Genomic DNA, 23990 nt, shown 5'->3' on the forward strand with positions numbered 1-23990 from the left:
TCCTCCAAGGCTGAACAACCTTAATTTGGATCAAATTGCACACCTTCATAAATACCCACCTCTGGCATTGTCTTTAAGCTTCATGCATTACTCCACCGAGAAATGAAATGTCTAAAATGTACAAACTTGTCACAACTGAGCTAAAGTTGAGGTTAAAATATTTGTCTTATCATTTAAATTGTAGCTTTGATCTAATCTTGTTTGGAAATGACAACATTATAACCTCCTTGGAGGAGGTAATTGACTATTTTTGGTCTAGTAATGAAGAATGTGTGCTGAGTGCTACTAGTATTGACATGTGCGTTGTTGCATGCTTATCTTTCTAGCAGGTGGCGGCCCCTTGTGGTGAATTGATCTACTTCGGCCTGGGGGACTATAGCAGATCCCTGCAGTGGGGCGTGGCCAGCCCCATCCTGCGCTGTGACGATGCCTTCGAAAAGATGGTCCACACCCTGCTGCAAAGGTGAGAATTGACAGAGTACAGATATTACTTTATAATGATGATAATGTAACAAAGAAAGTTTTTATTTGTGTCACCAGACACCCACACTTGCACAGCATGGTGATCCGCAGCTACCTGCTCATTCAGCAGTACACCGAGGCCATGATGGCGCTCACCTCTTCACCATCCCTGAGAGACCACATCACGCCAGAGACACTGGCCATGGTGGAGGACCTGATCAATGCCCCGGGCAGGGAGGGCTCCCAAGGGCGGGGCCACATGTTGCTGGTTCGTGTGCCCTCGCTGCAGCTGGCCATGCTGGCCCGGGAGCGGCTGGAGGATGTGCGGGACAAGCTGGGCCTCCAGCTGTGCTTTGCCGTGCTGCTGGGAAGCCCAGCCTCCGAACTCAACCTGCCCAGGAACTTCACCAATCGCCTGCGAGTGAGGAACCACTTTTGATTTGTTCATAACTTTCACCAAGATACAGTAGTTATTAAAGGTGGGTGTCCTGCAGGTATGGCGTGGCTGTGAGAATGAAGACTGGGTGCCGCTAACGTACGAGGATCTGGAGGGTCTGCCTTGTATCGTCATCCTCACGGGGAAAGACCCTCTTGGAGAGACCTTCCCCAGGTAATTCCCTATTGTTTCTTCAGTGTTCTTAAGTGTATGATTCAGATGATGTGACATACCTTTCACCTTTCTAGGTCTCTGAAGTACAGCGACCTTCGTCTAATCGACTCCAGCTACTTGACGCGTACGGCACTAGAACAGGAGGTGGGCCTGGCCTGCACCTACGTTTCCATGGGGGTGGTTCAGGAGCCCAAAAAGATGACAGGCCCTCGGGAGTCCGATGGGGATAAAGCCACCACCAGCATGAATGACGGAGAGGAGCTGGAGCGACCTCAGAGCAATGGCAGCGCAGCAACGAGGACCTCTGGTGGGTCGCCACGCTTCTCCTCTTAAGATGTAATTATGTTGATATTTACAGTTTCCTTCTTTTTTCTCTCTCAGGCTCTTTGGTAGAGAACGGTGTCAGTTCATCAGACGCCGCAGATACCCTGCATAAGCCCTCCACGTCTACCTGTCCACCAGAGGGTGTCAACACATCCACTTTCAAGCAGGAGTGTGACTCCATGGGAAGCCAGCTCTCCTCCAACCCTCCCAAATCATCCAATGCCCCTGCGTCCCTTTACTCCAGCTCCTCCTCCTCGTCCCCATCCCCGTCCTCTTCCTCCACCCAGCGGCCCAGCCAGTCCTCGCAGTGCAGCCACCACCCAAAACCTGTTTCTCCAAGGACCGTCATAATGTCGCGAGCAGCATATAACTTGTTGGCGGGCGACTCGGGGAGCCAGCTGTCCTCCTTCTCACTGCTGCCCCACGCCGACGTGGCTTGGAGCAGCCCCTTAAGGCCCCCCATCACACAGAGCCTACAGAGTGAGGAGCAGAGCACCTACTACCGACAGTGGACCGTCGCCAGGCAGCAACACGCCGATTACGAAGCTCCACCTGTTCCGCATCCTCGACGCCTTCTGCTCAGTGGACCCCCACAGGTAATATCACACTTTACAATAAGGCAAGTGTTTATAAATTGTTCATAACAGGGTTATGAATATGTTTAACACTTAATCCCTACGACTTTTGCAGTACAGTGGTACCTCGGTTTTCATATGCCCCGATTTTCATAGGATTTGGTTTTCAGTGGAAATTATTGCCAAAAATATGTCTTGGTTTATCATATGGGGCACGATTTTGTTTTACATAAAGACCTCATGAACAGTAAACAATTTAAATGCATTAGTATACAACGCTTCAGTGTCATTTTAAATTAAAAAATCAGATGAAACAGATTTACCTATTGTCATCTTTGCTTTTGTATGGAAAAATAGTCTGAAATACTCATACACAAGTCCTCGAAATTCAAACAAGGCAACGATTTGTGGCATTGTTAACACAAAAATAGAAGGTTTCTCCTCATTTCTGCAACAATTGGGAGCATTGGAACATAAAAACTGATATAAATTGACACCCCATAAACATGACAAAATATTAACGCGCAAGTAGGGTTTCCAGCACCTGCAGTTTGGTATACAAACTCTGTCCATCAAGCCCCATGATGAGTTTCTTCGGACATATGCGTGTTCGAAATAAATTAAACCAAACCAAACCAAACCAAAATGTCAACTTTACAGTGATGCGTTTGGCAGTTTGTCCCCTTTGTTTTACGTGGGTCATGGGAATCAGGGTGCTGTTGATCTTCTTTCCCTGAGCACCACCCTTCTTGCCAAAGACCTTGAGCAGTTTTGGTGGGGAAGCATCCAACTCGGAGAGGAACTTTGGCAGCAAACCGACTGTCGTTATACTTTTGAACTTAGCACATAACTTGACACAAAAAAGGAGAAAAATACAGAGAAATGTAACTATTAATGTCCTGAAACAACCAGTTAGTTTACCACTTATACTTGGAAAAATCTAATCTTGGAAAAATTGTAAAAATATTGTTAGATTGTTATTGTTAGATTAATACTGTGTGAATGTTGTGGCCAGTATGCATATTTGTCAATTACAGCTAAAAATATTTATGACTGCCTTTTTGCCAGGTGGGAAAAACTGGTGCCTACCTCCAGTTTCTACGTATCCTGTTTCGGATGCTCATCAGACTGTTGGAGGTGGATGTGTGTGATGAGGAGGAAGAGGAGGAGGAGGTTGAAGGTACAGATCATTGACACTTTGTTTCAGAGTTTTGAGTGGAAAAAGTGTTTTTTTAGATCGTAAGTAAGAGGTTAACTCTGCAGAGACACCTGAGGTCGCAATACCTATAAGCACCCAGTGGCCTGACATCGAAGACATCCACAAGATGGTCTTTGACCCCAACCCCCGAGACTCCAAGTTCAAGAAGGCCAGCCCAGTCCACTCTGACAAGATGCCAAAGCTGAAAGCGAGAGGTGTGTGCAAAAAAGTGTACCTCTGCGATTTATCACATCTGTTATACAAGTTTTGTTTTCTTTTTATCAGAAAGAAAGAAGGAGAAAGAAGAAGAAAGGAGCCAAATGGAAGACAAACCGGAGACCAAGTCGATACGCCTCACTCGATACGCCGCGCACAACGCCTTTCATCACTGTGAGCAGTGTCACCACTACTGTGAGGCCAGCCCTGCCACACAGGTCAGTGCGCTCCAAGCACCAACTCTCTCAAACATGCCTGACATGTCTAAATATCTACCTTTGCATGTCTGTCACAGCTGTCCGAGTGCACCTTCCACACGTTCACCTTCTGTTCGTCCATGTTGGGGGAGGAGGTCCAGCTCCAGTTTGTCATTCCCAAAGACAAGGAGCAGCACTTTGTCTTCAGTCAACAGGGGAGCCACCTGGAAAGCATGCGTCTGCCTCTGGTCTCCACCAAGGTTGGTTTGTTAACATCTGCACCGGTCACTTCTTCAGATACACCTGCACGACCTAAGAAGAAAAAGACAAAAAGAAAATAAAACCCCACTACTTTTAAATTGTCTTGGACTGACATCGCCAGAGAGACTGATTAGAAATATGTTTATTGTTGTGGCATAATGAGTGACATAATGTGAATTAAAGGATGTCTAAACATTTTGACTAAACATGTCAAAACGGTGCGAAAAAACTTCCTCTCTTACGGAGCGTGAATGGAAGCTAGCAGGTTTAGCCGAGTTTAGCAGAGCATGCTAGTGCGGCTGTGTGTGTGACCCAGGCTATTTTGTTAGAAAGAAGCTAGCTAACAGAGTAGTTCATTTGTATTATTACACTATAGTGGCCAAACCCATTTGTATGTGTATGTACCAAAGAGTAAGTCATTAATACAGTATTTAAGTGTTAACAATAACGCACCTTTTGTCCTTTATTTCAGTCACTATGATATGAACAGCACAGTCCCAACCTCCTTCTCATGTCATTTTCTATGAAACAGGAAGTAGCCTGCTAACAAACAAACATTATTTTATTCACTTTTTCACAGTTTAGTCACATTCTATTCAAATAAGCCCAGATTTTGTGCAAGGGTGGTGCATCAATGGTACAGGTGATTCTAAATTGTTGTCACTGCACAATGCGTCCCGGAAACGCAATCGGTTCTACGCATGCACGAGACTTACGTCACTTCCTCCTTTGCAAATTTTTACGACAGCGCTTCTGATGCATCACGTGGTGTCACGTGGCAGTTATTATTTTTTAAACATGAATGGTCAATAAACATACTTCATATATGTAATATATTGGGGGGGTTGTTGTTATTAGTGATTATTATCAAAAGAGTGCATTAGCATGCGGATGTTTCTATCGTCTTATGACCTCCACCAAGACGGAGCTCGGTGAAAAGTTACACAATGCACGTAGCGCAGACGTAAACGTCACATGCGGTTAAGTCAAACAAACGTAAATAAACACAATAAAACACATAAAATGCAGTTAGAATTGATTGTAAACAACCAAAAACAGAGTGCAATGATGGATTCATCTAGAGGATTTAGCTAAAGTTTTTTTCCTAAACGGTGAAATACCATCAATCCAAACATATCTTCCTGGCAAATGCTTTTGTCTATATTTTTTCAGTGGCGGGAAAAAACTTAATATGGAACCAGAAAAAGAGGGCTTATAAATGATGCACTTGCACCATGGATATGATATAAGAAAAAAAAGACAGATTATGATGTAATTTTGCAAGTCTTAATTATTTTTTTTGGGTGTGTGTGTGGGGTGGGGGGTGACGTATATTGCTGGCGTATCATAGATCAATGAATAGCATACATTACACGTGACTAACATGCGACTGCCGAAAAATAGGTCGACCGGATGTAGACACGTTCTGCACATATGTAGAACCGATTGCGTTTCCAGGACAGATTGCGCAATGACAACGCTTCCTCCCTGAACCAGGAAGTAGCTTACAAAAAAAAAAAAAAAACATACAAACACATTTAAAATTGTGTCCCCATTCTAGTTATCTGTGAAGAAAATCATATTTTGTCCAGGGTTGGTGTACGGGACAAAGAATAGCTAAATATTTTTTTTAAATCACCTTTTCATCATTTATTTCAGAATGGTACAGTCCAGCTTATTGAGATAAAAATGGGACCCCCCTATGAACCAGGAAGCAGCCTGCTAACTAACATTTAAAAAAAAAAAAGCAACATTTCCCATCGTAGTTATTGCTATCAATGAAGATATTTTTTATCTTGATATATTGGGCAAATGTACCAAATCAAGTGTCCATTAAATGTAGATTAGTATAGGTAAGTTTATATTAGTATAGGTAAGTTTATATTAGTATAGGTAATCTTGCTCATCACTCTGCTTCAATTCTTGTGTCTCAAGGACCCTGATCTTTTGAAGAGCCCCATCTTCACGCCGACGACGGGGCGCCAAGAGCACGGCCTGCTCAATATTTATCATGCCATGGAGGGTGCCGCTCACTTGCACATCCTGGTGGTCAAGCACTTTGAGATGCCCCACTACAGGAAGTACTGGGCCAACCATATCCTGCTCGTCCTGCCCGCTATGTTCAACAACTCGGGAGTTGGTCAGTGAGGTCACCCTTGTATTTATGGTTTGCAATTCTTTTTGATCAAAATAGTCGAAATGGACTTACGTAGCCTTTGCATGGGCTCCAGGGGCTGCTCGCTTCATGATCAAGGAGCTGTCTTACCATAACCTAGAGCTGGAGAGGAACCGCTGGGAGGAGCAAGGGGTCAAGAGGCAAGATGTTTGGCCTTTTATCGTCATGTTGGATGACTCGTGCGTGCTGTTTAACGCCCAGAAGCCAGCGGAGGGCAGGTAAAAACCGAATCCACCTTGATGTTGCTGTAAAAATAGAACTAGAATGTTAACACTGTATCTCACATAGCTATGCTAGTTTGGCTAACACTCGTGTCCTCCTGTCCCGCTCCTTAGTGTTACATTGTTGTATGTGATATATGGCATCTATTACGTCAAACAAGTGCAGAGTCACAGAGTATATGTAAAAAAGTGTTTCCTATTGTACACATACAGCAGTGATCACCAACCTTTTTGAGATCAAGATCCCCGGTCTCCACCGTGAACTTTTTTTCACTGTGCCTTTTGCTGTATTTTGATCATTTTTGCTGTTTTTTAAATGTTATTTTGTTTCTGCAGTGATGCAATGACAAATGCAAAGACAAATGAGCCAAATGAGCACTTTGGGCACCCCTACATCCCTACTTTTGTGGCTCTTGGCCAGGGTTGGGCTTGTGGTGTCGGCTTCATGAGCAAACCACAACTCTTATTTGGCTTGTTGGCTCAGTGTAGTGGGCGAGTGATGTAGATTGAGGAGAGAGGAGCTGGTCAAAGCACTACAACAGTCAGCCCTTAACGGCTTTTTGGAGGTGCACGTCTATGGAGTTATATTTGTGCTTTAACTTTGAGGTAGCAAAGGCAGATTTTGAGCCCTATTAATGTGCAGTAATTACTGTTGTGCCCAAAGGCCCATTGCTAGATGCGCTCTGTCACTCCCTCCGTCGCTCGACCTTTTTGCTATCACGGGTGGGCGAGCTGGTGTACTAGTGTACCGCCGGCCTGGTTTTGGGGACTGGGCTCCTTGCTGGGCTTGCGGGTTGCTGCCTGGATAGAGGCAAGGCGTGTCAGTGGACAAAATGCTTGCCTGTTGGTCGTTGGAGGTGAGGGTTGCCGACCCCTGCTCTCCAGGAAACAGGCATGGACAAACACAGCTCATTAGCATTAAAGATACAGACACAGAAAACTTACTAAAATTCTAGATTCCAACATCAAGGCTGGATTATGGACAACACATTTTTAATACAATATTATGGGACATCGGAGACCACTATATGGGACCTTTAAAACATGTTTTCTGACCCACCTGTGCCCGTTTCTTTTTGTGACACAGCAGCGGGTCTGACGGGGATTCCACGCTCACCAACGTGTCTCTAAAAATGGTCCTGCAGCACATGGAGACAACGCCCAAGATCGTCCTTTACGCTATGTGCGGCACCCGTAAGTGGAGCAGCGCCCTGGCTCGCAAGACCCCCCGACAGCCTTTCAGTCGGTGCCACCTGCATGACTTTGTCCTGCTCAATGTGGACCTGACCCAGAATGTCCAGTATGACCTCAACCGGTGGGTGATGGATGAAGGGTGGTGCTATCTGTGTGGTGGTGTCGTTCTAATGCTCCCTTCTGGTGGTGTGCAGGTATAGTTGCGAGGAGGTGGACTTCAATCTTCGGGTAAACAGCACCGGGCTCCTGCTGTGCTGTTTCAACAGGTTCAGCTTGATGAAGAAGAACATTCCAGTTGGGGGGAACCAAGACTTCATGGTCAAACCTAAACTCATGGTGGGTAACATCTTCATACAATGTTGACTTGTCTTGTTTCTGTTGAATATTCATCCCCAACTGTGTGCTGTCTTGCTACAGGAAATAGAAAACCCCACCCTAATAAGCCCCTCCCAGTATGTCTGTGCCCCTGATAGCGAGCAGACCCTGCTGGATGCCCCTGCCCAGTTCCTGCTGGAGAAGTTTCTACAGAGCTGCAGCCACAAACTGTTCCCCAAAGCTATTCAGAACCCAAACAACCCAGTTCTGTCCATCGACAGCTACCTCAACATCAGCCCGGAGGTAAGCTGTAGTGATGAGTTTGCGTGCTATGGAAGAAAAGTACAGTCGATAAACATGCATGCATGTTTTTGGGCGTGTCAGATCTCCGTGTGCTACATCAACTCCCGCCCACACTCCACCAACCTCAACCATCAGGGCCAGGTGTTCAGCGGCTTGCTGCTGTACCTCTGCGACTCATTCGTCGTCTCCGGGCTCCTCAAGAAATTCCGATTCCTCAAAGGTGAGATTCATGCACACTCTCACTCACTGGCTACAACATTAGTCACATATCATGAGACTGGGTACAAACTGGGTGCAAACTGCATTCATGACTAGGAATGCAATGTGAACGCACCGCGAACGCACCGCAACCCATGTGCCAACAACGCGGGTGGTGTGTACTGTATCAAAATGTGCCTCTGCGTGTCTCATTCACATGAATGGGTGAACTTTTCCACCACCTCGTGGAGCAATTTGGGGGGGAATTCTCAAGTAGCATCTTTGATCTTCCTTGTGATTTTCTGTTAACAACTAATCATAATGCCCATAGCGATGTCTTCTCGTCAACAGTTCCCTCTCCCACACTGTCAGTGTCTCTTTTTTTACTAGTTTATTGCCCCCTTCCTGCTTTTTGCACATTCTTTACCTGCAGCTGGGAGAACATATAGACTTACCTTTCTTATTGCATGACCTTATTCTCTGGAGTTCAACATGAAGCTAGGGGTGATGCCTGCTGTTGCATGGTGTCACACGGGACACAGCTGCACCAAATAATGCCATGACTGCTTCACAAATGCTTTAAGTGGTGGTGACAGTGCATATCCATGTGGGAAAAATGCGCGGTGCGCATATTATTGGCGTAAACAGTACTTGACAAGGTGTAAATAAGTCATGTGGTAGCATGGTCATTTTATGTCAAAGCATACCATTTTTGGTCACGAATTATGTACGTAATTTATGCATAAACAGAGCACAAACAGTGCGCACATTAGTCTTCATGCTTTCCAGGTGTGCCGTAAATAAATCAATGACACGTATTGCCACAGTAAATTGTGGGACAATGCGGAGGCAAAATGCTAGCAAGTGTAAACGCCACTTCATGCTGCAGGGACTCGAGACGGCCGCTGGCTAGGGTGCTGGTGATCTAACAAGGTTGCAAGCTAGTGAGCTCACCAGTTAAGAAGCCAAAAACGTCTTCCAAAAACTTCTTCTTCCACCATGAAACAGCGATCATTTATTCATTAATTAATTTCTGAAAAAATATAACGAGAGAATGATACTCGAACCAACCATGATATTGTAAAGGATGATTGTAGTCCCAACTGCTGCCTGCATAATCTCCAAATAAGAAAGTATCAGGGGCCTCATCTATAAAAATGTGCATGGAAATTGACTAAAAAGCTTCCGTGCACCAGAAACCCAAAATGTGCGTACGGACAAAAATATTCAGACCTATAAAAAGTGGCGGACGCACACATTCACGCAATTTGTGGTTTATAGATTCCATCTTGAGGAGAAGTGTGCGTACGTAACTCCGCCTCAAGTTACGCCCGTTCTGTGCCTCATCTTCACCATAGAAGTTCAATGCAAAGTGACTCATAAATAGGGTTGGGCATCGTTTGAATTTGAGCGAATCCGGTTCGGGTTCCGATTCCAATTCCTCGTTTCCTAACGATTTTTGATTACGATTCTTTTCAGTGGTAGGGTCATAAGTTTGCATAGTTTAAATGAGAGGGCTAACCAAATTTCTTGGATGAAATGTCTGAATGTCTCCATGATTTTATAAAAATGATATGAACTTTTTATGAATGACTTTACTATGAACTTCTCACAGGGTTATTTTCAACCAGTATATAAATATCAAACCACTGAACTTGAACATAAATGTTTTGAAGTCGCTTTACATAGGAGTATACGTTCACAAGTGATTTTTATTTTTGAAAACCTAATGAAAAAACAAACAAATTTAAATATTAGTCAGAGACAACGCAACTCAACGCAAAATGCCTTTTTAAAATGAAACTATTAACTATTAACTAACTCTCTATTAAGGGAGAAAAACTATCCAAACCTACCCACTTAAGTGTGGTTTATTCTACATGAGCTCAAGTGGAAAATGTTATAAAGCCATTTCCAAAGTTTTGGGACCACAGCAACCCACAGAGAGCCATTATTCACAAATGGCGAAAAGATGGAACAGTGGTGAACCAAAATTACCCTAAGAGCGCAGCCACGACTCATCCCAGAGGTCACAAAAGACCCCACAACAACATCCAAAGAACTGCAAGCCTCACTTGCCTCAGTTAACGTCAGTGTTCATGACTCCACCATAACAAAGACGCTTGGCAAAAACGGCCTGCATGGCAGAGTTCCAAGACAACATTTAAGTGTGACAAACATGCAAAAAACTAAGAAACCAGGACGGGGGCAAACACTTTTCCCCACCACTGTATCTACCTTTATTAATGGTGCTGTGGGTACGTTACTGAAATGTAAATTTCCCATGCATTGGACCGACAACTTTCACACGCTCCTCTATTGTCATGTCGTCTTCCCACTACTCACCGCTCTTCACCTTGCCCTCCCAACTACAATGGGGGCCAATCAGCCGACGCTAAACAAGCCCAAACATAATGAAAGCCAGTCATTGTCCCCTAAAGAGTGTGACTGACGATCATTTCATTTGACATCCCTAGTTTTACCAAGGTACATTTATATTTTAACAGCATTGTTCAAATGGTATCATCTGAGAGCAGTGTCGTCACTACTTGCAATGAAACCACAAGCACAATAATAAAGATATAGTTCAATGAATACCGCTTAGTGTCATTCAAAACCTTATGAAGCATTACTAAATGACCGCTTTGTCACGTGGCCATGTCCATAGGTGCCACCCTGTGCGTCATCTGCCAGGACCGGAGCTCACTGCGTCAGACCATCGTCAGGCTGGAGCTGGAGGACGAGTGGCAGTTCCGCCTGCGGGACGAGTTTCAGACGGCCAACTGCAGCGAGGACCGACCCCTCTACTTTCTGACTGGCCGCCATGTTTGAAAAGACAAATGTCCCATTCCACACCAAACCAGCAATTCTTGCCATTCCAGAGGAAGGTCAAAGGTGGTCCCACTCACGCTTATGGCTCCGCTTTTTAAGTTTGTCTTAATGTGAGTATTTGATAAGATTGTAAGTGGACTTTAACCACAGTATGTCCCACACTGGACATACGTGTTTATCTCAGGGTTTTAATGTGGACTTACAGAGAAGGCCAAAAAATTGTTTTTATGCGTTTACTTGCTTTACTTGCGTTTACTTTTCTTGGCACCAAAGACTGCACCTTTTGCTCGTCCCCCCCATCATGCCTTCACGGCCTAACAACTCCAGTTTCATGTCACTGCCTAGTCGGAATACAACCATACACGCTACATGTGAGGTGCACAACATAGTGGTGACCTAATGAAGCGTCCAGCCACCATTCTCATTGAAGTTCGAGTTACACAAATGTTCTGACACACGTTTAGCCTAAGCCCGTGTCCACCTAAATGTCCCTGCCCCTTGCGGCCCAGCCTGGTAATGACGGCGGTAACTAGCAAACAAAGAAAACACACTGAATGTTTTTTGTACACAGGATTTCTAAAGAATTTGCCTTACATGACATATCATGCATTATGAGGGACCAATAACAAGCGACTGAGGCATGAAAGCAAAGGAAATAACCAAGAAGCGAGATAATTGGGCTACTGTACTGTTTAAAGCATTGTTTACATTATTATTAATATATTCTATCATCCCTTTTCACCGAAGAGAGGGTTACTGATGTTGTTTTGTGCAACTTTAACCAGTATATTTTGGTGTCTTTTTCTGCAAAGGCGAGAATAATCTACCTAGATGTGTCCTTAACCATGTGTCTCTATCGCCCTCTAGCGCTCTGGAGGGCCCCTCTTATTTATTTCATTATTTTTGGACTGATAATCATTTAAAGAAAAGTATATTGATATTTGATTGCATGCTGAGCTCGCTGACACCGAAGGAGTGCGTCCTCTCGCTGAAGGCTTTGCACACGGACCCCCAAAAAACAAAACCAATGATTGTTGAATCTACTGAATGTCACTGAGGCGGAGGAAGAGTGAACTTGCACTAAACAAGTTGCCGAAGCAAATGGAAACCAATCAATTCAGCAACCCCCCGAAAACGAGACTGATGATTGAATATCAGATGGTTTCACAGAAGGTGGAATAATATGCAACTTGCTCACACAATCTTCACAGAAATGTCTTTTAAAAAAGCAGCACAGTGGTAGCCTGTGTGCCTGAGTGATCTACCTCATGTTGACCATTGTGCTTGCAGGCTGTGACGTCGCATCAAAGCCATGTCGTTGTTGTTGTTGTTACTGTTCTAACTTTATGAATGTAATAAAAACATGACTGATGTTAACACTGTTTGTGTTCTTTTTTTTAATGACGACTTGTCTTTATTTACTTTTATTGAACATCAAAGCTAGCCTTAGTTTCTTTAACCCTACACTGTGTTTCTCAGGAAAAAAAAATCAAAATAAAATTTTTTTTCACTGCAAGATTTATATAATAACTACAAACATTTCCACAGATATTTTGAATGGACCTGCCTGTTGTTTACCTGTGGCCCCGCGTTGTATCCTTGCAGGCTGCTCACATATTATATGCATGGTGTTCCTAATAAAGTGGTTGTTTTCAAGTTTGGTTGTCAATTAAATCACCAAATATAAATAGGCCTCTTACCCCCCATCGAGTCTGCTTAAACCAGGGGTCTCAAACTCGTGGTCCGCGGGCCATTTGCGGCCCGCGACTTGTCTTCAAAGATTACTGTGATACGGCCGGTGACAAGCCAATGGTACTCGTAGGATGCACACGTAAGCAAGCCTACACTGAACTAAGAGTAAGTCACTTAAAAAATGTGGTAAAAAAATTCCACCCATTTTCTATACTGGTTGTCTTCATTAGGGTCACGGGTAAGCTGAATACAGCAAAATATAAACTGTGAAATTATTTATTTATTGATTTGATTCACCCTATTACTCTATGAAGATATTATTGTTATTGTGAGCCATGTATCGCATCTCGCATCGTGAGGTATCGCTAGATTCCCAGCCCTACTCCCAATACTTGATGAGGCCCAGCCTCACTCAAACTCTTCCTCCAGTGGCCCCCAGGTAAATTGTGCTTGAGACCCCTGGTTTAAACCCTAGTTTCCGAGGGTGAAGACCACACTTCTTCTGTTTCAAGTGCGATGATTACTCCGTTTAAAAGGCAAAGTCTCCCCGGTTAAAGACCTCTAAGTCGGGCGAATAGAATTCACTCAGGGGTTAACAGCTTAATTTGCGTAATTTGTGCCCCGCTACATTCAGACCATGAACAATAAAGTAACCCTTTTATGTTCACTGCACCGGACCCTGCACTTCAAAGCTTCTTCTCTTCATTCAATTTATTGCTCTTAGTAAGGACCTGGGGCCTCATCTATAAAAATGTGCGTGGAAATCTGAAAAACTTAAATCTGTAACTGTAAAATGCACAGCAAAATGTCCTGTCAAAAAAGAAAAAAACATTAAAAGTAAGTGACAGAGGAAAAAGGGGCAAACATTCTTGCCACAAGTGTAAAACGTTCACCACTGTCAAACCCAAACATTTACATAATGAGAGGTCCTTTGTATGTCGAAAGACAAAGAAAGCTATTATATGAAATGTATTATGTACATGCAAATGTATTACTCTTTTGAAGGCGTATTGTTTTGAGAAGCCAAACTCTTTGCTTACGTGGCCCCACCAACTAACCGGAACTGCGTTCCTCATCACCAAAATCTGAACAGAACTTGGTTCATGGGACGAAGTGTGGGGTAAGTCACTGCTGATAAACGACACTGCTGATGGGGATGTCATACAACGCCATGTCAAAAAATTCAAATCTCTTTAACCATAAATGAAGACATAAATGATTGCCTTACAAGGTGCGTTGTTTCGTATTTATTTATTCTATTTTCTTAATGTTCTTAACGCTCCTATTTTGCTTTGTTTGTTTTATTTTTAAAGGATTCTTGCAGAGCTGCTGGAAACGTGAATTTCTCTTGGAGATAAATATCTATCTATCTATCTATGTGAACAAAGCTAAAGAAAAAGCGAATTAAACTAAATGCGACTGCGGAACAAAATGTCTCAAATATGATAATATGATATGATAAATATATCACGAAAGCCAAAGAAAAAGTTCAAGAAATGGTCAACAGTAAAATATTTGAACTTTATAATTATTTTTAGCCATGAATGAAGATAATCATTGTGATTATTTGCCCTGTCATTGCTATTGCTATGTTTACGTATTACGTAAGAAATTCCATATAACGTAAAGCGTCAAGTTGGTGCAAGTTCTGACGCTTCACGCTCTCATTGGCTGATTTTCGGGGCACAGCCTCCGCTCTCATATCATTGGCTGATTATCGGGGCATCGCCTCCGCTCTCATATCATTGGCTGATTATCGGGGCACTGTCTACGCTCTCATCTCATTGGCTGACTTATCCAGGCCGTCCGTGTGTTTGTGTGAGAGACAGGCTTCTTCCTTTTCGTAGTCGCCCTTAAACTAACCTAAACAATTAAGTTCAGTTACAAAGTAAAATTTTGCACACAGCATTATCGTGTAGTGCGTGTGCGTTTGTCTGTGAGACCAGCTGACCCTTAGACTCTTTGAGTCGTGTTTCGACTCAGGCTAGTCCCCCTCCTCCTCCTGCCTCCACTTGCGCTCCTGATCAAGACATCTCGTGAACGGTAGGATTGTTTTTGTTTTTCAGTTTTATTCATTTACAGTAATCTTATTTATTACCTTATTACCTTATTTTATATTGGAATGTTACTCTACTATGTTTATGCTAACGTTTTCTTATATTTTCCCACCATATTTGGTGGACTTTGAATATTTTTAAGGGCCAAAGGGGTGAGTTTGGGAAGATCTTGGAACGGATTAGGCTATTTACACGTATTTCACGCTTCGTATAACAGAAAAACCCTACAACATAAAGGTTCTCGGAATGGATTATTTACATTGTAGGGGCGTCTACTGTATTAAACATCCAATTGTATGGATACAGTAAATACACATGGATAATTATTGCATAATACATTAAATGTTTATATTTTCATCATATTTGTAAAAAAAACAACAATAACATGCAATTGGGCATGAATGGAATTTTTCTGTTCCATATTTGCATTTGTGTTTTTTATGTTTTATGTTATGTATATAATCTGCATAACGTAATCCATATTGGATGAATGAATGTCTGCGGACATTTCAGTGCACTGGTAATGTTCATGTCAATAATATGTCATGAATGTAGCTTGCAAACACATTTTCTCTTATAATCAATACAGTTACATTTGATTTAGGTTTGACAAGTGAAACGTTCTACTATTCATTCATTCATTTTATAGCCGCTTAATCCTCACTAGGGTCGTGGGGGTATGCTGGAGCCTATCCCAGCTGACTTTGGGCGAGAGGTGGGCTACGCCCTGGACTGGTCGTCAGCCAATCGGAGGGCACATACTGTATAGACAAACAGCCAATCACACTCACATTCAGGCCTACGGACAATTTAGAGTCGTCCATTAAAACATCCAAAATAAGCTGACATGCTTAATGTTGTTTTTTCTAATTCAGGCATCAAGTTCAATGGTTTCCTACAAAATGTACCAAATTGTTCTATTTTCTTCCCCCAAAAAAGTGCAGCATCCACATCTGGTAAGAACTTTTGCAATATGTAACAAGTTATTACAATATATGGCAAAATTACAAAATGCATGGAATTTTAGTACAAAATGCGGCGTTATTTCATAATGAGGTGCTCCGGGGCGCATCCGTTCTTATCACAAGTGTAAAAGGAAGTTAGCCACTGTAAAATACAAATAACTGCACGACGAGAGGTCTCGTGTATGCTGTGGTGTCAAAGACAAAGACAAAGTTAAAGAAATGTTAGACACTTGCCAAAAAAATAAACCATAACCAAGAAGTACCACAAGTGATATTTTTCATTTCAATCTAGCATTGCTGTTTTGACTACCCTGGAGAACATTTACAGTATGTTCCTCAAAGAGCAGGGGTTACTCCTGCCCTCTTCTCCTGGTCGTATGTGGACTGCTGCAGGCTGAAAATAGCTTCCTGTTACATCACGCTGTGATAGAGGTTGATGGAAAGTGAGTGCTGACATTATACCTGGTAATTGAAATAGTGTCCATAGGATCCCTCCTTGGCCGTGGCCGCAGAGTGCATCCATTATACACACACACAGCCTTACTAAACTCTTGATAATAAGAGTGCTACGTTGTGTCGCTATTACACTTATAATGCACATCATACTGCTGAGTGACTACACAGCAATGCCTCCATTATCATACACTTACTATTACCTCCACCAAGGAGGTCATGCCTTATGTCCTGAGACGTCAGGCATAATTGTTGGACATGGAAGCAAGAGGTCACATCAAAAACGACTCTGACGCCTATCAGAGTGAAGATGGCCGAAGAAGATAAAGTGAAAGGTAGGTCAACCAGTGTAACGAAGATACGATAACCTATTTTTCTATGGTCTATTTTACATTAAAAATAACAATTTCGAAATATATCGATGCAGTATGCACCGTACATACATTTTTTTGTATGTATGTACTTTATTTATCCCACAGCGGGGAAATTTACTAGCGGGTAGTATTACTTGTAATACAAGTAATAAGCATATTTTAGGACATGAGTAATTAGATGTCATGAAAATGGATATTATTATTATAATTACATTTCGATGATTATGCTCGTGTATAGAAAACTGGAAAAAGTGACTTAACTATAAAAAAACGTTTTCTAATTAAATCATAATGTAATTTAAGGACATAAAATAATAAAGTGGTACACTATTAGAAATGAATACATGTAATATTTACAGATGTTATTTTTAAGCATTTTGAAAACAACTGAAGTAAAAAAAAACATTGAAATACCTTGTGATAAATAATAAATGTAATAATTCAATGAAAGAAAAGTACATGATATCGGTGTATCATTGTTGTAAATAGAAATGCAATTAAAGTTGAAGCCCATTTAGCGTGTTTTTTTGGTGAATGTTTTATATTTACGCCACAATTTAGCTTCCGTTAGTGTTCATGCTCCGGTTAGCGTTGTCGTGTTATTAATACACTGCGTGAGTCCAACTGTGTTTTTAATGTTTTTTTTTAAATCACAAAACGCCCTCCCTTGTTAGCATCCTATTTGCTAGCTAAACAAAATGGCAACCGGAACCGTAAGGTACGTCGCCTGTCTATGATGTCATCAAAAATACACAAAACACTTTTCTATAGCTTTACAATTCATATAAATGATGAATGAAAGGAATAAATGAACATTTAAGGTTACTTTTACCTTCATTGAAGACGGGTGAGCTCCCAAAGACACGGCGTGGCAGCGAGGTCAACCACCACTACCTTCCTCTGTTCAGTCACATCAAGAATCATGTCTTGAATGAACGTCAAAGTAACCTTAAATATTCATCATTTATATATCTTTATATGCATTTAAGTTGTTTTGTGATGGTAATGGTTTCATTTTATTTGAACATACAAGTTGCAACGGAATACATCACATAGTTCAATTCGTAGTTGGACAAGGAGTAGGAAGAAGCAGAGCTTATTTAATCCTACCCCTCGTCCATTTTACATCTGTTGCAGTACATTTATTCACTTCCTGTATACATAGAAAAGTGATACATAATGTATCAATGTGGTAATAGGAATGTCAGGGTTTTCTCACAATCATAATAAATAATAATCATATGTAATAATCAGTATAATAATGAATAAGTAATAATAAATGCAAATAGACATAACAGAACAAGTGCAAGACTCTTCTTCCTTGTATTTTGCAAACATCAACTGCTTGTATTGTTTCTTGAAATCGCTCATCTTGGTGCTTTGTTTGAGTTCCTTGCTCAATCCGTTCCAGAATTTGATTCCACGTACTGAAATGCTGTGGGTTTTTAGCGTTGTTCCCGCGTATGTGTGTTTTAAGTTTAGTTTTTCCCTGAGATCATAATTCTCCTCTTTTGTTGAAAAGTATTGTATGACATTTTTGGGTAGCAGGTTATTGTTAGCTTTCCGCATAATTTTGGCTGTTTGAAAATGTACTAAATCAGCAAGTTTTAATATTTGTGACTTTAGAAATAAAAGGTTTGTATGTTCTCTATACGCAGCATAATGGATTATCCTAACTGACCTTTTTTGCAGGACATTTAGCGAGTGAAGACGGCTTTTAGAGTTATTAGCCCATAACGCCACACAGTAAGTGGGACAATACCAGACAGCAGTAAACTCTGGCATGTCAAACTATAATTGTAAAACTATAAACGTGTTTTGTGTTAACATTTTTGGATTAATTAATTAGATTAACATGATTTCTTATGGGAAAAACTGATTCAGTTAGCGTCCGTTTTGGTTAAGAGTCGGACCTTCTGGAATGAATTAATGACGCTAACCAAGGTTCCGCTGTATTACATTTTCTTCATTACTGAAGAAAACCTGATGACATATTTCTTTTGGCCCTCGGGCGTCGCAGTGCTTAACGTGACATGATTACAATATCACACATAATTATTATACTGCTATACTACATCATATTAGAACGTGTTCAATAGTTTAAATACACTTTAATTATCTATCTGTACAGCTCATTTATAATAGAATATACCGTCGATGCAATAAAAAACCCTACACAAAGCCTTCGGTGGTTCGACAGGAGGGTGATCCTGCCAGTCAATGAAGGACCAAAAGCCAATACTGGGAGGTCACATACTCTCAAATAATTTATTAATACAGCATATTACACTTGTGTTGATTATGCGCATATACTAGTACTCGTAACACTTTTTACTGTTATTGCTGCAAATGTTTTCATTGGGAAGAACATCAATTAAAAAAACACTGAAGATGACCACAATTTACCACACCGGACAGGTGGTTTTTTTTGTCTTGCATTCATTTACGCAGTAGTAGTAGTAGTAGTAGTAGTAGAGTGTGTTTTTTGCTTGACGTATCAACAGTTCAGTTTTTAGTTTTTAAATGTGGCACATCTTACAGTTTTTGCCCTATGCTGACATCTCAAGTACTGCTGTGACAGAATACAGTCAATTCTAACATGTTTTTTAGGCTGCGTTCACACTTGTGGTTTCATATTCTGGTCCGGACCGAAATAATAAAAAGATCACTGAGCGTTCACACTGATATTTTTGTCATTTTGTCAAAGGATGTGGAGCAAAACACATGCATAAAGTAAGGACTTGATTGGGCAGCTTTTGTCAGGCGTGGTGGGAGCCACGACAGGAATCAGGATCCCAATGCAGACAACCAGAGTCAAAAATAGTAACAAAAATACTTTAATACGAAACAGAAAGAGTCCACAAGGTAAAAGTACAACTAAGGAAAATCCACTAACGGTTAACCAACGAAAAACACTGACAGCAAAAGGCTGTCAGGAACAAAAACCAAAGTACAAACAAAAAACACTGTAGGCAAACCTGACAGGAGATATCTTGGATACAAGGCTGAATGAACAAGCAGGTAAGGGAGCCAGAATGCAGGGTAAGGAACAAGAAGCCGGGCTAAGCGGGAGCAAGGAACAGGAGGTCAGGGAGTCAAGGAGTACAATCTGGCACTGGTAGATTGTTTGGCTGCAGCTTAAGAAGGGAGGAGGTAATGAGCTGCAGGTGTGTGTGATTAGGTCTGGGTCATGTTCAGGGATGTGCTGCAACACAAAAACAGCAGAGGGCAGCAGAGCAGAATGCAGAACATGACAGTATGTCCCCCCCTCATAAGACGCCTCCTGGCGGCTTACCTGGCTTGTTAGGGTGGAGATGGTGGAAGTCGCTTATGAGTGACGGGTCCAAGATAAGGGAGCGGGAGACCCAAGAACGCTCCTCAGGGCCGTAACCCTCCCAGTCGACCAGGTACTGGAATCCTCTGCCCCTCCTTCGGGAGTCCAAGATAGCCTTCACCGTGTATGCTGGATGGCCATCGATCAGGCGCGGCGGAGGAGGCGACTCGGCCGGGGGGCACAGGTGACTGGAGGACACAGGTTTGAGGCAGGAGACGTGGAATACCGGGTGTACTTTGAGTGCTGGAGGTAGTTTAAGTCTGACGGCGGAGGGACTGATGATGGAGTCAATTAGGTATGGTCCCACAAATCTGGGTGCAAGCTTCCGGCTGGTTCCGGCCAGTGGTAAGTCCCTGGATGACAACCAGACTTCCTGACCGACCTGGTAGACGGGTGCCGGAATTCTGTGGCGGTCGGCCAGGCGTCGATTGCGCTCCGCCGTGCGGTTCAGTGCAGCTACCGTCTCTCGCCAAACTCTTCGGGCGCGGCGAAGGTGGATCTGGACCGATGGTACTGACACTTCCGCCTCCTGAGACGGAAAAAGAGGAGGCTGGTATCCATTGGCGACTTTAAAGGGTGACATACCTGTGGCCGAGCTGACAAGGGTGTTATGCGCGTACTCCACCCAGGGGAGGTGGATGGACCAGGATGACGGGTGTCGGTGGCAGACGCATCGTAAGGCAGCCTCGAGGTCCTGGTTGGCCCGCTCTGTCTGGCCGTTTGTCTGTGGATGGTGACCAGATGATAAGCTCACTGATGCCCCGAGCATCTTGCAGAAGGACTTCCAGACCTTGGAAGTGAATTGGGGCCCTCTGTCGGAAACAATGTTGATTGGGATTCCGTGGATGCGGAAGACATGTCTCACCAAGAGTCGCGCTGTGTCCAGTGAAGTAGGTAGTCCAGGTAACGCTATGAAATGTGCCATCTTGGAAAACCGGTCAACAATGTTCAGAATTGTGGTATTTCCTCTGGAAGCAGGTAGTCCAGTAACGAAGTCCAAAGCTATATGTGACCAGGGACGGGTCGGGATGGGCAGCGGTTGTAACAGACCCGCCGGAGGTCGATTCGATGACTTATTTCTGGCGCAGACAGAGCAGGCCGCGACGAACTCCTTCACATCCGCCGCCATGGAAGGCCACCAAAACCTCTGCGCCAATGCCAGTTGAGTTCGTCTGGTTCCTGGGTGACAGGTAACTCTGGAAGCGTGACCCCACTGCAATACGTCCGACCTCAGCGTCTCAGGAACAAACAATTTACCAGCAGGACAACCCTCTGGAGACTCCTCCCCTTTAGTTGCCTCCGACACCTTCTTCTCCACCTCCCACCGAAGAGCGCCCAACACTCGGGCCACAGGTATGATGGTTTCCGGCGCTGTTCCCTCCTCCGTGGGACTGAAGACTCTGGACAGGGCGTCAGGTTTAATATTGCGTGAACCGGGTCTGTAGGTGATGGAGAAATTGAAGCGTGTTAGGAACAGTGACCAACGGGCTTGTCTGGCATTGAGTCTCTGGGCGGTTCTGATATAGGACAAGTTCTTGTGGTCGGTGATAACTATAAAAGGATGAACTGCGCCCTCCAGCCAATGCCGCCACTCCCGCAGCGCGAGAACGATGGCCAACAGCTCCCTGTTGCCCACATCGTAGTTCCCTTCAGCCTGTGTGAGGCGACGCGAGAAGAAGGCGCAGGGATGCAGTTTCTGGTCGACCGGGGACCGCTGGGACAGCACGGCTCCCACTCCCGTATCAGAAGCGTCAACCTCAACAGAAAATTGTAAATTAGGATCAGGATGTACCAGAACCGGAGCGGAAGTAAACAAGGTCTTGAGTGTGTTAAACGCAGAATTAGCCTCTGGGGTCCATACAAACGGAATTTTAGGTGATGTAAGCCTAGTCAGAGGTCCTGCTTTGCTGCTGAAATTACGTATGAATCGCCTGTAGAAGTTGGCGAACCCGAGAAACCTCTGCAAGTGCTTCCTTGATTTGGGAGTAGGCCACTCGACCACCGCCTGGATCTTGGCGGGATCGGCACGCAGTTGACCTTTCTCCACAATGTACCCCAGAAATGGCACCGAAGTGGCGTGAAAGTCGCACTTCTCTGCCTTAACGTAGAGCCTATTCTCCATTAAACGCTGGAGAACTAGTCGGACATGAGTGGTGTGGTCTTGAAGATTCCTGGAAAAGATAAGTATGTCATCCAAATATACGAAACAGAATTGATTTATCATGTCGCTGAGAACATCGTTAATGAGGTTTTGGAACACCGCCGGGGCGTTCGTGAGACCGAAAGGCATCACCAGATATTCGAAATGCCCCAGCGGTGTGTTAAACGCGGTCTTCCACTCATCTCCATCCTTTATGCGTACCAGATGATAGGCGTTGCGGAGATCCAATTTTGAAAAAATGCGTGCAGAGTGTAAAGCGGAAAAGGCAGAATCCATAAGTGGCAAGGAGTAACTATTGCGGACCGTGATGCTATTGAGCCCCCGGTAATCGATACAGGGCCGTAGAGATTTGTCTTTCTTGGCAACAAAGAAAAAACCCGCCCCCAGTGGCGAGGAAGAGGGTCGAATAAGACCGGCTGCTAGGGAAGAGGAAATGTACTCTTTGAGGGCTTTTTGTTCTGGAGCGGAGATGTTATACAATTTGGCGCTAGGAAATGTGGCGTTAGGGAGTAATTCTATGGCGCAGTCGTACGGTCGATGAGGGGGAAGTGTTTGCGCACGGTCCTTACTGAACACTTGCTTTAAGTCGTGGTATTCGCTAGGAATTCCTGTAAGATCTATAACTTCCTCTGGGGATATGGAAGAGGGAACATTGGATCGAGCCGAACGGAGACAGTTAGCGTGACAAAACGGGCTCCAACTGGAGACGTGCAATTTGTTCCAATCTAAGAGTGGGTTGTGAAGCTTAAGCCAGGTTAACCCCAGCACTAGTGGTGCGGACTGGGAGGGCATGACATAAAAACGGATGGTCTCGGAGTGGTTACCAGAGAGATGAAGGATAAGCGGTTCGGTTTGGTGTGTAATGGCCGCCAGGAAGCGCCTATCCAAAGACCAGACCTCCTTCTTAGCAGGTAACTTAATCATGCTGATATTATGTTTGAGAACAAACGTAGTGTCCAAGAAACAGTCATCGGCGCCCGAGTCAATAAGTGCGGTTATGTCAATACTTCTCTCTTTCTTTATAATTACTCCCTTAATTTGAAGTCTCTTGAAGGAAACCTCCTCCGCTGTAGTGGCTGAATCATGGAGGTACTCACAGCTCCCCATGGCTGGATGGTCCTCCGTAGCCGGTTGGTTGCTCCTGGATCTTGGCTTTAACTCCGCTGCTGATCCAGAAGTCGATCCTTGGCGACGATGTGGTCGAATGGGGCATTGGAGGAGTCGATGCCCCGGATCTCCACAGTAGAGGCAGAGGTCCAGCTTGCGACGACGTGCTCTTTCCTCGGCGGCGAGGCGTCGTCCCCCAAGTTGCATGGGAACCTCTGGTAGTACGGCCACGGCGTCTCCGATCCCTGGTTCGAGCCTCCGTCCCTCAGGAGATGGTAATGATATCCTGGTAGGAATTGACAACCTGCCGCCGTATCCCTCCTTGGTGTACTCTCTCACCCTCTCCCTTATGCGGTTCTCTAACTCTATGGCTAAATTGATAAGGCCGTTGAGGGAAGTAGTGTTGTCCTTAGCCACCAGCTCATCTTTAATGTGTACATCGAGTGCTTTGCGAAAAATACTTCGGAGAACGGTATCGGGATACCCACTCTCTACAGCAAGCACTCGGAAATCAATAGAAAAATCTGCCACCGAGCGTCCTTTCTGTTTCATGTCTAGTAGTCGGCTAGCTGCTTCCATTCCCCGAATGGGATGGTGAAAAACCCGTCTGATTTCTTCCAGGAACATAGGTAAGGAGGTGCGTATGGCAGGCATAGATGTGCTCGCAACCATAGCCCACGTAGCGGCTCTACCCGAGAGTAAGCTCATTATGAATGCTACCTTGGATTGGTCCGATGTGTACGTGGTGGGCTGCTGGTCAAAAAC

General features: G+C 43.8%; 1 protein-coding gene across 5 annotated transcripts in view; it reads left to right on the forward strand.

Annotated features, from left to right (window-relative positions):
• greb1l (GREB1 like retinoic acid receptor coactivator) overlaps positions 1 to 12543 on the forward strand; it is a 59501-nt gene extending 46958 nt beyond the window's left edge. For 2 of the 5 annotated variants that reach the window (XM_054766514.1, XM_054766513.1), the window contains exons 20-35: positions 327 to 463; positions 541 to 883; positions 957 to 1072; positions 1147 to 1379; positions 1454 to 1992; positions 3040 to 3151; positions 3235 to 3384; positions 3455 to 3603; positions 3681 to 3842; positions 5779 to 5983; positions 6075 to 6237; positions 7328 to 7555; positions 7629 to 7770; positions 7852 to 8052; positions 8134 to 8272; positions 10919 to 12542. In XM_054766514.1, the coding sequence (XP_054622489.1) occupies positions 327 to 463; positions 541 to 883; positions 957 to 1072; positions 1147 to 1379; positions 1454 to 1992; positions 3040 to 3151; positions 3235 to 3384; positions 3455 to 3603; positions 3681 to 3842; positions 5779 to 5983; positions 6075 to 6237; positions 7328 to 7555; positions 7629 to 7770; positions 7852 to 8052; positions 8134 to 8272; positions 10919 to 11082 (3183 nt within the window). In that variant the 3' untranslated portion in view covers positions 11083 to 12542. Of the gene's footprint in view, positions 1 to 326; positions 464 to 540; positions 884 to 956; positions 1073 to 1146; positions 1380 to 1453; positions 1993 to 3039; positions 3152 to 3234; positions 3385 to 3454; positions 3604 to 3680; positions 3843 to 5778; positions 5984 to 6074; positions 6238 to 7327; positions 7556 to 7628; positions 7771 to 7851; positions 8053 to 8133; positions 8273 to 10918 lie in introns of all 5 variants that reach the window. The other 3 variants (XM_054766516.1, XM_054766515.1, XM_054766517.1) reach the window with 3 other exon arrangements.
• The last annotated feature ends 11447 nt before the right edge of the window (positions 12544 to 23990 follow it).

Source organism: Dunckerocampus dactyliophorus, chromosome 2, assembly GCF_027744805.1.
Source record: "Dunckerocampus dactyliophorus isolate RoL2022-P2 chromosome 2, RoL_Ddac_1.1, whole genome shotgun sequence".
Lineage (NCBI taxonomy): Eukaryota > Metazoa > Chordata > Actinopteri > Syngnathiformes > Syngnathidae > Dunckerocampus > Dunckerocampus dactyliophorus.